This window comes from Podarcis bocagei (assembly GCF_964188305.1).
Source record: "Podarcis bocagei genome assembly, chromosome: Z".
NCBI lineage: Eukaryota > Metazoa > Chordata > Lepidosauria > Squamata > Lacertidae > Podarcis > Podarcis bocagei.
In genome coordinates, this window is record NC_138140.1 from 4,368,210 (window position 1) to 4,380,553 (window position 12,344).

A 12,344-nucleotide genomic window follows, 5' to 3' on the forward strand; every position below is an offset into this window, starting at 1 on the left:
AAGGATGCAGCTCTGTGGTGGATGAACTGCGGTTCTTTGAGGGAAGCCATGTGCTTAATATATGGTTTTAAATGTAAGATGTGGATGTGACCCCATAGCCTAACCACCACATAAGCTTCATGCAAGCAAATCAGGACGAAGGCTGAATAAACAGGGCTTCTGGAAGAACATCCAGACTGAAGAAGAAGAAGAGAAGGAGTTTGGATTTGATATCCCGCCTTTCACTCCCTTTTAAGGAGTCTCAAAGCGGCTAACATTCTCCTTTCCCTTCCTCCCCCACAACAAACACTCTGTGAGGTGAGTGGGGCTGAGAGACTTCACAGAAGTGTGACTGGCCCAAGGTCACCCAGCAGCTGCATGGGGAGGAGCGGAGACACGAACCCAGTTTCCCAGATTAGGAGTCTACCGCTCTTAACCACTACACCACACTGGCTCTGGAACATCATCTGTCTTATGCCAGATCATACTGTCTACAACCAGCCCAGTCTTCTCTCTTCTGCCTGGCAGTGCCTCTTCAGAGAAAGACCATCCCACTTCTTTTCATTGGAGACACCAGATTTTGAATCTCTTCCCCACTCCTCACCAACCACAATGCTTTTTTTGTTTGAGGAAGGCAGGGGTGGTGCGTCCCATTTCGCTGCCTAAGGTAAAATGGGAAGATGCTACCTGAGGTAAAACGTGAAGGGGCCAGCTGAGGCGAAACAGGAAGGTGCCCCCCCCGTCAAAATATGGCTCTATAAAGCTGAAATAAATAATATGGCTCTATAAAGCTGAAATAAATACAGAAAAGAGGTGGAGCCTGCAAAACTGTACCCATGGGAAAAAACATGTTTTATTACCAGAGCTGCTGGGATTACAGGGCAAGAGCCTGGGGAGACAATTCTGAGGAGGAGAGTCTCCAATACATACATAGGCAGAGGAAATAATAGCAATAACCAAAACTAGAAGAAGAGGGGTCATTAACTGTTTATTCTGATAAGCTCAATACACTTTGGTCAGGAAACCTGTTTTTAGCTCAAAGAGCCATACAGAGGGTTGTCCAATGCTAGTCCTATTTCACAGTAGACCCACTAAAATGAATAGGGCTAAATTAGTCATGCCCAATCATTTCAATGGGTCTACGCTGAGTAGGACTGGACTGGATATTCTTTTGCACTGCTTTTTCGGGCACTGCTTCCAGCATTTCCTCTCCTCTTTCTCTTTTTAACATTCAAAAGACAGGGTGGTTTCAAAAAAGGTTCTTCCTGTTTGCGAATCCCCATGCTGTGAGTTGAACCATCCACACACCTCAGTGTTTATACCTCCATTTAACAGATGTGCAGTCTGAGCCCCAGAGCAAATGCCAAGCCCAGCTAGTGGGTTAACTTTCCCCGCCTCTGGGTTAATAAAATTACAAAGCTGAATTAATACTCCAGGACAACAAAGGCGGGCTCTTGTGTGCTTCTTGAACTCCTTAAAAGACCAGGCCAGCCAAGCAGCCTCAGACAAGCTCTAAGTCGGGGTGAGGAATCTGTGGCCCTCCAACCATTGGAGGACTCCAACTCCCATCAGCCTCAGTCAGCACAGCCAATGCTTAGGGATGAGGGAAGTTGGGAGTCAAACAGCAACACTGGCAGGGCCCTAATTGCACACATACAAACATGCCGCAGCTGTGAGCAAAGCTCTGCTCTCATGTGGGACCTGCTTACTCATCAGACAACTCTGGGTCAGCACAGCAGTAAGAGTGCCGGTTTCAGCTATATAACCCTGCTTCAAAAGTCAGGCTGTCCAAATGCTGCCAGTGAACATGTGAAAGTGTTCCTAGGACCTCTTTCGCAATTTTGACAAGCAAAGGGGCTCGCAGGATGCAGCAGAGCTGCCCGGGGCTTCTGGGAGTAGTAATCCACAGCGACGGCAGGGCACTGTACTAGGGGAGGCCGAACTGAAGGAAAACATGGTCCAAAGAGCTGAAAGGGGAGTGAGATTGGTGGTGGCAGAGAGATGGAATTGAAGGAGGTGGAGGAGGAAGGGGAAGAGGAAAAAGTGTGTCAACAAAAAGAGGCTGCAGTGCAACCAGAGGTAGCCAATATGGCACCTTGCAGCTGCTGTTGGGACTCTAGCTCCCATCAGCCCCCAATGGTTCAGGGATGGCAGGAGATGTAGCCTAACAACATCTGGAAGGGCCACAGGTTCTCCATCTGTACTCCAAGACATCCCCTACAGCATTTGAGAGATGGAGGAAGCCCTGTTTGGACAAGGCCTCCCTTCCGGAGAAGGGATGGGGAACCTGGTGCCCTTCACTTTGGGGTGGAGTCGCAACCACTGGATGGCCAATGGTTATGGGATGGTGGGGGTGAGTGTGACAACATCTGGAGAGCATCTTGCTGGCTACCCCAGATTTAGGCTCTTTACTGGGGTAGCCAAGAGGACATTGGGGCACTGATCTAAGTATTCCAAAAGGCTGGAACAGAGCAGCATTGTTTGTGGTGCCTGTGGCTTTGAGTCCCTTTGGTCCATACCCAGACTGGGACATAGTTGATGAGGGTAGCAGCCAAGTCCCTCTGCCCTTCCTAGCATCTGCTGCTGGTGTCTGCTAGTTATTGTGGGCTGGGCTGCCCCAGAGATGTGTTGCTGTTCAATAAAAATGATTTGGTGGGAAAAACCCACACACGTTGCTGCTGTCAAGAGTGCCTGCAGGATTTCCTGTGTCCTCCTTCCTCCTTGCCACCTTCATGCAGATTTCTTCGCAGTCTTCCGGTTCTTCCATGTGATGGTGGCTATGAACGTTCCTAGCGAAACACAAAGGGAGGGAAATCTGTTTTAAAGCACTGCTGTGCTGCCCTGAGCAACGTCAGACACTCGGCCATCAAGCTGTTCTACGGCAATAGAACCATTGGTGCATTGGGAGAACTCTTCTCTATACAGTGGTGCCCCGCAAGACGAATGCCTCGCAAGAAGGAAAACCCACTAGACGAAAGGGTTTTCCGTTTTTGAGCTGCTTCGCAAGACGATTTTCCCTATGGGCTTGCTTTGCAAGATGAAAACATCTTGCGAGTGTTCCGATTTTTTTCCGCTCCCCCCCTTTTTCTAAGCCGCTAATCCGCTAAGCCTTTAATAGCCGCTAAGCCTTTAATAGCCGCTAAGCCTTTAATAGCCGCTAAACCGCTAATAGCGCTAATCTGCTAAGCGGGTTGCTTCGCAAGATGAAAAAAACCGCTAGACGAAGAGACTCGCGGAACGGATTAATTTTGTCTTGCGAGGCACCACTGTATATCGAAGTGAGGAAGGAACCTCATTTCCTCGCCCCCTAGGCTTTACATTGCGCATTTCAGGTTATGTGAAAGGAAGAACAGGCAACACAAATAAGACTGTTTTTGCTGAGAAGCCAGTTCCATCAGGCACCTCCCTCGAGTGATTATCATCTTCCAGCAACCATTCCATCAGGCTGCAGCAGAGGGAAAGAAGGTAAGTGGGGCTACTCCATTGGCTCTGCAAAGAGACCAGCAATTTCTGACTCCTTTCCTTGAACAGTTTCCCATTCCAGTCGGTTGTGAGGAGATACTGCCCAAGCAGGATTACCTCCCCCTGCTTTCTTCAGGGTTTGGGTACACCAAACAGTTTCTAGTAAGAACTTGCTGGCATGCCTGAACCAGGCAGGATTTAACTCTCCGGTCACCAGCTGATGTGCTATTCAATCCTGCTTTCTGCAGCCATGTCTCTACCTGCCCCACTCCTGATCTCACATGCGATGTCAGGTGTGGGGCAAGTGGGCATGGATTGGGGCTTATGGGCCAAATGGGGAGGCTGGATGTTTCCCACCCCTGAACTAGAAGAGTTTGGATTGGATTTGATATCCCGCCTTTCACTCCCCTTCAGGAGTCTCAAAGCGGCTAACATTCTCCTTTCCCTTCCTCCCCCACAACAAACACTCTGTGAGGTGAGTGGGGCTGAGAGACTTCAAAGAAGTGTGACTGGCCCAAGGTCACCCAGCAGATGCAGGTGGAGGAGCGAAACCGGTTCCCCAGATTACGTGACTACCGCTCTTAACCACTACACCACACTGGCTCAACTACTACTTGTGTTTGTTTTACTCTCCTCATTCTTTCTGTGACATGCCTTTTAGATTGTTGGCTGGGGCTGATGGAAGCTGTAGTGCAACGAGATCTGGAGGCTTGGTGTGTGTCCCCCCTTATTATTTTTTTACAGCTTTTAAATTTTGTATCATTTGCTGGCCAGAGATTGTTAATTATTGGGCAGTACACCCATATTATGAATCAATACAGAGATTCCTTGCTAAGTTCTTACCACAAGTTTCCATCTGTAAAAAACACAACACAACATGAAGACATGAAGATTTGACTTACCTATAAAGAGCAGCAACACAAGCCCCGCAACCACAGGGATGATCACCGAATACTCTCGTGGCAAAAAATACTTGTGAATCAGGTGGTCAACTTCAATGAAGGGCTGAAGGAACAGGTGCATATGTCAGTGAGTGCAAATGGGGAAAGGTTTCTGCCTGTACCCTCAGCAGTAGATCAGATTCCAACACCCCTCCACCTTTTTGCACAGAGAGTTTGTAGAGGTCTCAAAGGGACCACAAACGCAATGGTTAGGGAGCTTATGCTTTGCTTCTGGAATTTCTGGATTCAACCCCTGAAACCTCCAGTAAATAGAATCACAGAGCAGGCGACGGGAAAGACTTTCCTACAGAAGTTCTGTAGCGAAGTGGCAGACCATCTGCTTGAAATGCAGAAGGCCACAAGTTCAATCGACAGCATCTCCTCGTAGGGCTGGAAAAGTCCCCAATCTAAAATCTAGGGACCCACTGCTGGTCAGTGTTAACAATACTGAGCTAGATAGGCTATTTGTGTGACTTTGAACAAGGCAGCTTCTTATGTTCCTCTTTGGGAAGGTTTGTGGCTCAGTGTTGGAGCATCTGCTGGGCATGCAGAAGGTCCCAGGTTCAATCTCCAGCATCTCTTGGTAAGACAGGGGGAAATCCTCACCCAAAACCTTGGGAGAGCTGCTATCACGATTGTGCCACAATTGAATTTGCAAGAACTGGTGTTGTGCCATGGTTCAAGTGAGACTAGGGAACGGGATTTAAACCCACACTCAGTCACAGTGCTTACAAAGTGGTGGTGGTTCAATCACTATTGTTCTGCCTAACCTCCCTCACAGGCTTGTTGCGAGGATAAGCTGGGGATGTGGAGAATATTACAGAGCACCTTGAGCTCCTTAGAGCAAAAGTGGAGAACTGTTTTCAGCATAAGGGCAACATTCCCATCTGAGAATCCTAAGAGGCACATGCTAATGGTGAGTGAGGCCAGAGGCAAAAGTGGGCCAACCAAGGAATGTAACATTTCACCCTTGTAAAGGTAAAGGGACCCCTGATGATTAGATCCAGTCGTGGCCGACTCTGGGGTTGCGGCGCTCATCTCGCTTTACTGGCCGAGGGAGCCGGCGTACAGCTTCCGGGAAATGTGGCCAGCATGACTAAGCCGCTTCTGGCGAACCACAGCAGCACACGGAAACACCGTTTACCTTCCTGCCAGAGCGGTACCTATTTATCTACTTGCACTTGACGTGCTTTCGAACTGCTAGGTTGGGACCGAGCAACGGGAGCTCACCCCGTCGCAAGGATTCGAACCACCGACCTTCTGATCAGCAAGTCCTAGGCTCTGTGGTTTAACCTACAGCGCCACCCTTGTACAGCAAGTTAATTTCTGCGCACACACCTCTCTACCTTCCATTCAGGCAGGTGATGGGTGAGCTCTGGGGGACAGTTCTGAGGGCCAAATAGAAAGGCCTTAAGGGCCACATTCCACCTGCAGGACTCAAGTTTTCCTACCCTTGCCTTGGAGGAAAGGCTGGGTATAAATGTACTAAAATAAGATTTTTTAAAAACAATAATAGATAACATACCAGAATGATAATCCAGACAGTATAGTAAGCAAAGAGAATGAGACTGAAGGCTACCAAGCCATACCCAACCAACTGGTCAGTAGCAGTGGCCTAAAACAAAGCCAGAGGTAGAAGAAAAATTAGGGTCATCTCAATGAAAGGCAGTCAAGATATAACATACACCAGCATATATACCATTTACTCAACATAGAACTTCCAAGTGGTTTACAGAACACAATGTAAAACATTTGTTAACAAAATACTGATAAAAAGCAAACATTAAAGACAAGCTCACATAAAACGTTACAAAAATATGAAGAAAATCAGAAATTTAAATGCTATGCTATTTGTGCTAGGTTATTTTTAGCAGGGGGATGAAACGGTTGATTTTTTAAACTGATTTAAACTGTTCAAAATTATTGTTATACTGTTAGAATTGTATATTATTTTAACTCCGTGCAAACAACCCAGAGGACTTTTTTTAAAACTCTTGCTTCTTCTTAAGTAAACGATTTTCAAAAAAGAGTAGATTGCATTAAAGAATAATATATTGAAACCCAATACTTGACGTTATGCTGTATAGATTGAAAACAGATCAAACCAAGGCATCGTTTCACAGTTGTCCATGAGAATCGACCCATGTCGTATAACAAGGTCCAACACCCCCCACCCCACCCCCCAAGGGCAGTGCGGTGTTCTCTTCGCAGCGCCGCCAGCTTATTCATAAAATTTATGTGCCCTATCATCGTGTGACAACCATGCTTCTGAGAGGTCCTGAGAAAGGTCCGTTCGAGAGCGCTGCTCTCTGGCTGAGCTACAGAAGGTTCTACCAGCCTTTCTCAACCTTTGGGTCCCCAGATGTTGTCGGACTACAACTCCCATCACCCCTAGCTAGCAAGGACAGAGCTCGGGGATGATGGGAGTTGTAGTCCAGCAACATCTGGGGACCCACAGCTTGAGAACCACAAGAAAACAAATAAGGGAGGCGGCCACCCCAGCCACGCCCAGCCCCCCCCCCCAATCTGAGTCCCAACGAAAGCGAGGCAGCAAAACGCCCTTTCCCCGCAGCGAGACCCTCAACCAGCGGGGAGGGAAAGGGACTCACCATAGTAAGCGCGGATAGTCCGGTCTCTCCCTTTCCAAGGCGGGTTGACGGGCTCACTTCCGGCCAGACTGTCCAACCAGAACTCAGGACGTAAGACAAGCGCCGGAAGAGAGCACACAACCATAGAGATAGGAAAATTAGGAAAGGCTATACTAGCGAGTGACTTTCGGGAACGTCGAAACCGCACCATAGACTTATTGAATAAACAGACGGAACCACGGACACCATATTTTTATTTTTCGAAAGAATATTTATTTCATTCTAAGTGGCAGGCTGTTCACATTACCAGTGGAGGGAGCTGTGACTGGGGAGGAGGGGGCAAGTGTCCCTCCCCCAAAAAGCATCAAGAACAGGGACCATCAAAGAAAAAACCCTTTCCCAACCACATACTGTTTTGTGTGAAATGTTCCGTTTTGTTGGCCATTTGCAGTGCAGTCCTGCAAATGTCTTCCTAGAGGTAAAACCCTGATTAGTTGAATGGGGCTTTCTGTCCTATAAGTGAGCCTGGGCCTTAGGGAGCTTCCTTACACCCAGTCAGCTCCTCCTCTCTTTCAAATCAGAACCAGTGCAGGCAGTGAAGGTCCTGTGTGAGTGTCTGAAGGAGGTTGGAGGATGGATGGAGGTTAACGGATTGAGGTTGAATCCTGAAAAGACACAAGTACTGTTTTGGGGGGACAGGGGGCGGGTGGGTATGGAGGACTCCCTGGTCCTGAATGGGGTAACTGTGCCCCTGAAGGACCAGGTGCGCAGCCTGGGAGTCATTTTGGACTCACAGCTGTCCATGGAGACGCAGGTCAATTCTGTGTCCAGGGCAGCTGTCTACCAGCTCCATCTGGTACGCAGGCTGAGACCCTACCTGCCCACGGATTGTCTTGCCAGAGTGGTGGATGCTCTGGTTATCTCCCACTTGAACTCCAATGCACTCTACGTGGGGCTACCTTTGAAGGTGACCCAGAAACTACAACTAATCCAGAATGCAGCAGCTGGACTGGTGATTTGGAGTGGCTGCCGAGACCACATAACACCTACATTGGCTCCCAGTACATTTCCAGGCACAATTCAAAGTGTTGGTGCTGACTTTTAAAGCCTTCAATGGCCTTGGACCAGAATACCTGAAGGAGCATCTCCACCCCTACCGTTCAGCCCAGACACTGAGGTCCAGCACCGAGGGCCTTCAGGCAGTTCCGACACTGTGAGAAGTGAGGTTACAGGGAACCAGGCGGAGGGCCTTCTTGGTAGTGGTGCCCGCCCTGTGGAACACCCTCCCATCAGATGTCAATGAAATAAACAACTATGTGACTTTTAGAAGATATGAAGGCAACCCTGTTTAGGGAAGTTTATAATGTTTTGTTGGAAGCCACCCAAAGTGGCTGGGGAAACCCAGGCAGCTGCCCAGGGCTGCAGGCAAGGGAATTTCCCCAGCCCTCCCTGGAGATGCTGGGAGTAAACCTTCTGCATTTAAAGCAGATGTTTTATCACCACCAATGTCTCACTCACACCCAATACATTTAAAGCACTCTTAATGCTGCTTTTACAGATGGTCATGGAGACTACCAGGAACTGTAAATTCTTCAGGTTGCTGGGAATTAAAACTCCACATGGTCAGCACCCTTAACAAACTAAAGTTCCCAGGATTCCAATGACTCCAGCCAGCCAGCACATTCATCCTCAAGGAATCATCCTCCCCATTGCCTTGCAGTTAAAGCCCTCCAGTTGCTCACCCATGCTCTAGGCCTCCAGATGGGCTCCTGGGTCACTCCTAGCGGTTGTAGCATCTTGCCAGGCAGGGCTCCTGCCTCGCATGGAGTCACTTTTCTCCTCAAGGAAGCTCCTCATGCACTCCGCTCGCAGGTGCTTCCCTTCAGCGAACTGCTAGCCCTGTTGCTGCTCCATTTGGTCAAGCCACTGGCTTTGCTGCTCCATCAGCAAGTTGAACTGCTCCAGGAGTACTTTTTGTTTTCTCCCTCCATTTTGACTTCAGCCATACTTTGTTCTCAGGACTTTTTCCATTAAAGTGGCATAACAGTGCTTTTAAGTGTATAGCGTGAATGTGACCTGAGTTATGACCCATCTCCTCTGGGAATGTAGCCAACCTGCTAACAACTATCCTGGACGCTATTGCAGATCTATTCTGCGCACCACTTCTCTTCCTGATTTGAGCACTGGAACACATTTCTGAGTTTGTCCCCACCCTTTCCCTGCCACTCCCTTCATCCACCTCTCTGCCTCAGCCAACTTGTAAATAGCATGCAATACAACTAGACTACACTGTAGGGTTGTCTCAGTCCAATGCCCAACATAATATATCCAGGAAGACCTGCACGACACAGCTGTCATCAGCCACTGTCCCCCGGACTCAGGCTTCTACAATATGCAATATGTAATTTTCATTATGGATGTTTATGTTATTTTTGTCCTCTGTAAACCTCTATAAGGAGCTGAATGGTTTTGTATACAAATTAAACAGAAATAACGAAATTTGCATGGGATGTATATTAATGAAAGGTGGGCACCTTTTTCTGTTGAGGGCCGCATTTTCTCAGGGTTAACCTGCCTTATTTGGTGGGGTGGGACCACCCCATTTTCTTCTCATTCAATCACTTTTTCTTCCATTTTTTCTACTTGCTACCTACATTAAATTAATCAAGCTCTCTAAAATATATCACTTGCCTGATAACAAATGCTGGAAATGTAAAGAAATTGAAGGTTCATTCTTTCACCTTTGGTGGACGTGCCCAAGGATTAAGGCTTTCTGGGAAATGATATATAATGAACTGAAAAAGGTATTTAAATATACTTTCCAGAAGAAACCAGAGGCCTTCCTCCTGGGCATTGTTGGCCAATTGGTGTTAAAGAAGGATAGAATTTTCTTTATGTACGCTACAGCAGCAGCAAGAATTCTCATCGCAAAGCATTGGAAGACACAAGACCTACCCACCTTGGAAGAATGGCAGATGCAACTAATAGACTATATGGAGATGGCGGAAATGACTGGCAGAATCAGAGACCAGGGAGAAGAGTCGGTGGAAGAAGATTGGAGGAAATTTAAAATTTATTTGCAGAAACATTGTAAAATTTTTGAATGCTGATGACATTGAAATGAATTGAAGGGGCTCTAGCAACAAGGTAAAAAGTATGAGGGGATTAATAAGAGATAAACTAAATAGATTATGAATTTGCTGAACCAAATTTAAAAGGGATACAAAAATGGGAGACGTGAGGAAGTTAGGAAAACAAGTTAACTAAAGTGGAGAGATTAAGAAAGAGAGAAATTTTGTTTTTCTTTTATATGTGTTTTTTCTTTTTTCTGGTTTTTGTGTTTAATGTTTGTATTTTTGTATTTTGTATTTTTGTGCTTTTGTATTTTGTATCTGTTTTGAACTTGTTGTTTATTTTTTCTAAACTTTTCTATTGATAAAACCTAATAAAATATTATAAAAAAAATAAAATAAATTAAGCCAAGGCCTTAATTGCACCTGAGGGCTGTAGGTTGCCAACCCCCATTTTACTTGAGCGACACCTGAATCAGAGCAGAAAGCTCCTCTCTTTCCTACCATTTGTTTGATGATGGAGAGGGCACGTGGGTGGCTCAATTGCCAGCTTTGTTAAATGGGATTTCCACACTGATTCCTAGCAGCAGCTTTCAATTCCTCTCCAGTGTCGGGGGGCATTTAAAAATGGCTTCTCAGTGTGAACCAGCAAATGTCATAAGCAGAAAATGAGATTGTTCTTTTTATTTTCTGGCTATGTCACTATCAATGAGTGCCTGTCACTCTAACCCAGAGTTTTCCAAACTTTTCATGTTGGTGGCACACTTTTTGGACATGCATCACTTCACAACATAGTAATTCAGTTTTACTAGTAAACCAGAGGTTAAACTAACCCCTTTCCAGCCCCAGGAGGAACATGGGGAGCGTTCACGCGTCACACTAACGTGTTACAGCATGCAGTTTGGAAAGCTCTGCTCTAACCTTTAGGATCTGTGTTTATTGTCCAAATCCAGTTATTTTATCAAACAGATATTTCCGGCTATGAGAGTGACATTGGAGAGGGCCAGCCGTGGCATGCTCTGTGACCCAGTGTCCTGCTGCTTGCACCTTGATGCAAGCTGACAATCTCGGACAATCTGCGGGTCTACAAGACAGTCCTCCCCCACCCTGGGGAGTCTGCCAGGGCTAATTACCCCCATATCAGCCCTGAATTACCAGCACGGCTGGGATCTGATCATATGGGTCAGCCATTTCCCACCACCAGAAACAGGAAGTCCACAGCATCCTTTTCTTAGTGCTTAAAGGTAAAGGTAAAGGGACCCCTGACCATTAGGCCCAGTCGTGGCCGACTCTGGGGTTGCGGCGCTCATCTCGCTTTATTGGCCGAGGAGCCGGCGTACAGCTTCCGGGTCATGTGGCCAGCATGACTAAGCCGCTTCTGGAGAACCGGAGCAGCGCATGGAACGCCGTTTACCTTCCCACCAGAGCAGTACCTATTTATCTACTTGCACTTTGAGGTGCTTTCGAACTGCTAGGTTGGCAGGAGCTGGGACCAAGGAATGGGAGCTCACCCCGTCGCAGGGATTCGAACCGCCGACCTTCTGATCGGCAAGTCCTAGGCTTTGTGGTTTAACCCACAGCGCCACCTGCTTACAGACTGTTTAATTATGTGTTTTAGGACCTTTACTTATATCGATATCAAGCTCACCAGTTGGTAGTTACCTGGGTCTTCCCCCCCCCCCTTTTTGAAAATGGGAACATTTGCCCACCTCGTCTGCAGGGACCTCACCTGTTCTCCTAAGAGTTCTCAAAGATTATAGACAAGGGTCTCTGAGATTACATCCACAACCTCCTTTGTGATTTCCCTTTTCTTCCATTTCTTATGCATGCCCTTCTTAAATCTCACCTCATCTGCAAGCTCCTTATGCAGCCACACCTGTTTCCTTAGATGCCTCCCACTTTTCTTTCTTGTTGGAATTGTCTGCATTTGGACCTTCAATATTTCACCTTTTAAGAAAGTACTGTCTACTGTGCACCTTTCCCCCTATCTCTCCTGTTGGGGAACATCAGGGTGGAATGCAACACTCCAGGCCTCCCCTCTTTGGTCCAAGGCCATATGCTCAGATTGAGGTGTGTATAACAGTAGCTTTTGCATATACATAGTTAAGTTGCTCTGCCTACTTTGGCATCTGGGCCATGGAAGGCTTCCTCATGATAGATATACAGCCATTTTGCTTAAAGTAATTCCCCACTCTGGTGGCTCCCTGCTTGCAGAATGTTTTCCCCCAGGCGGCTTGCCTGGCACCAGCGCTACTTAGCATTAGGCACAAGGCAAAAACATTTTTCTCACCACGTCTTTGGTT

At 47.1% G+C, this 12,344-nt stretch overlaps 1 protein-coding gene across 2 annotated transcripts; it reads right to left on the reverse strand.

Annotated features, from left to right (window-relative positions):
* Positions 1–950: 950 nt before the first annotated feature.
* DPM2 (dolichyl-phosphate mannosyltransferase subunit 2, regulatory) lies at positions 951–7,099 on the reverse strand. 2 transcript variants are annotated; one of them, XM_081179875.1, is made up of 4 exons: positions 6,992–7,099; positions 5,908–5,997; positions 4,344–4,446; positions 951–2,768 (listed from the first exon to the last, which is right to left on the reverse strand). In XM_081179875.1, the coding sequence occupies exons 1-4, from the start codon at positions 6,992–6,994 to the stop codon at positions 2,710–2,712; spliced, it is 255 nt and encodes an 84-aa protein (XP_081036001.1). In that variant the 5' UTR covers positions 6,995–7,099; the 3' UTR covers positions 951–2,709. The 2 variants fall into 2 exon arrangements, with proteins under 2 accessions (XP_081036001.1, XP_081036002.1); XM_081179876.1 differs by lacking the exon at positions 6,992–7,099 and adding an exon at positions 6,644–6,766.
* Positions 7,100–12,344: the final 5,245 nt, after the last annotated feature.

What these genes read in the sequence shown, in the direction of transcription:
- DPM2 (XM_081179875.1), bottom strand. An exon ending in CTGTCTGGATTATCATTCTG is followed by an intron (nt 4,447 to 5,907) that starts GTATGTTATCTA and finishes CTGTTCCTTCAG; the next exon opens with CCCTTCATTGAAGTTGACCA. An exon ending in TGTGTTGCTGCTCTTTATAG is followed by an intron (nt 2,769 to 4,343) that starts GTAAGTCAAATC and finishes GTGTTTCGCTAG; the next exon opens with GAACGTTCATAGCCACCATC.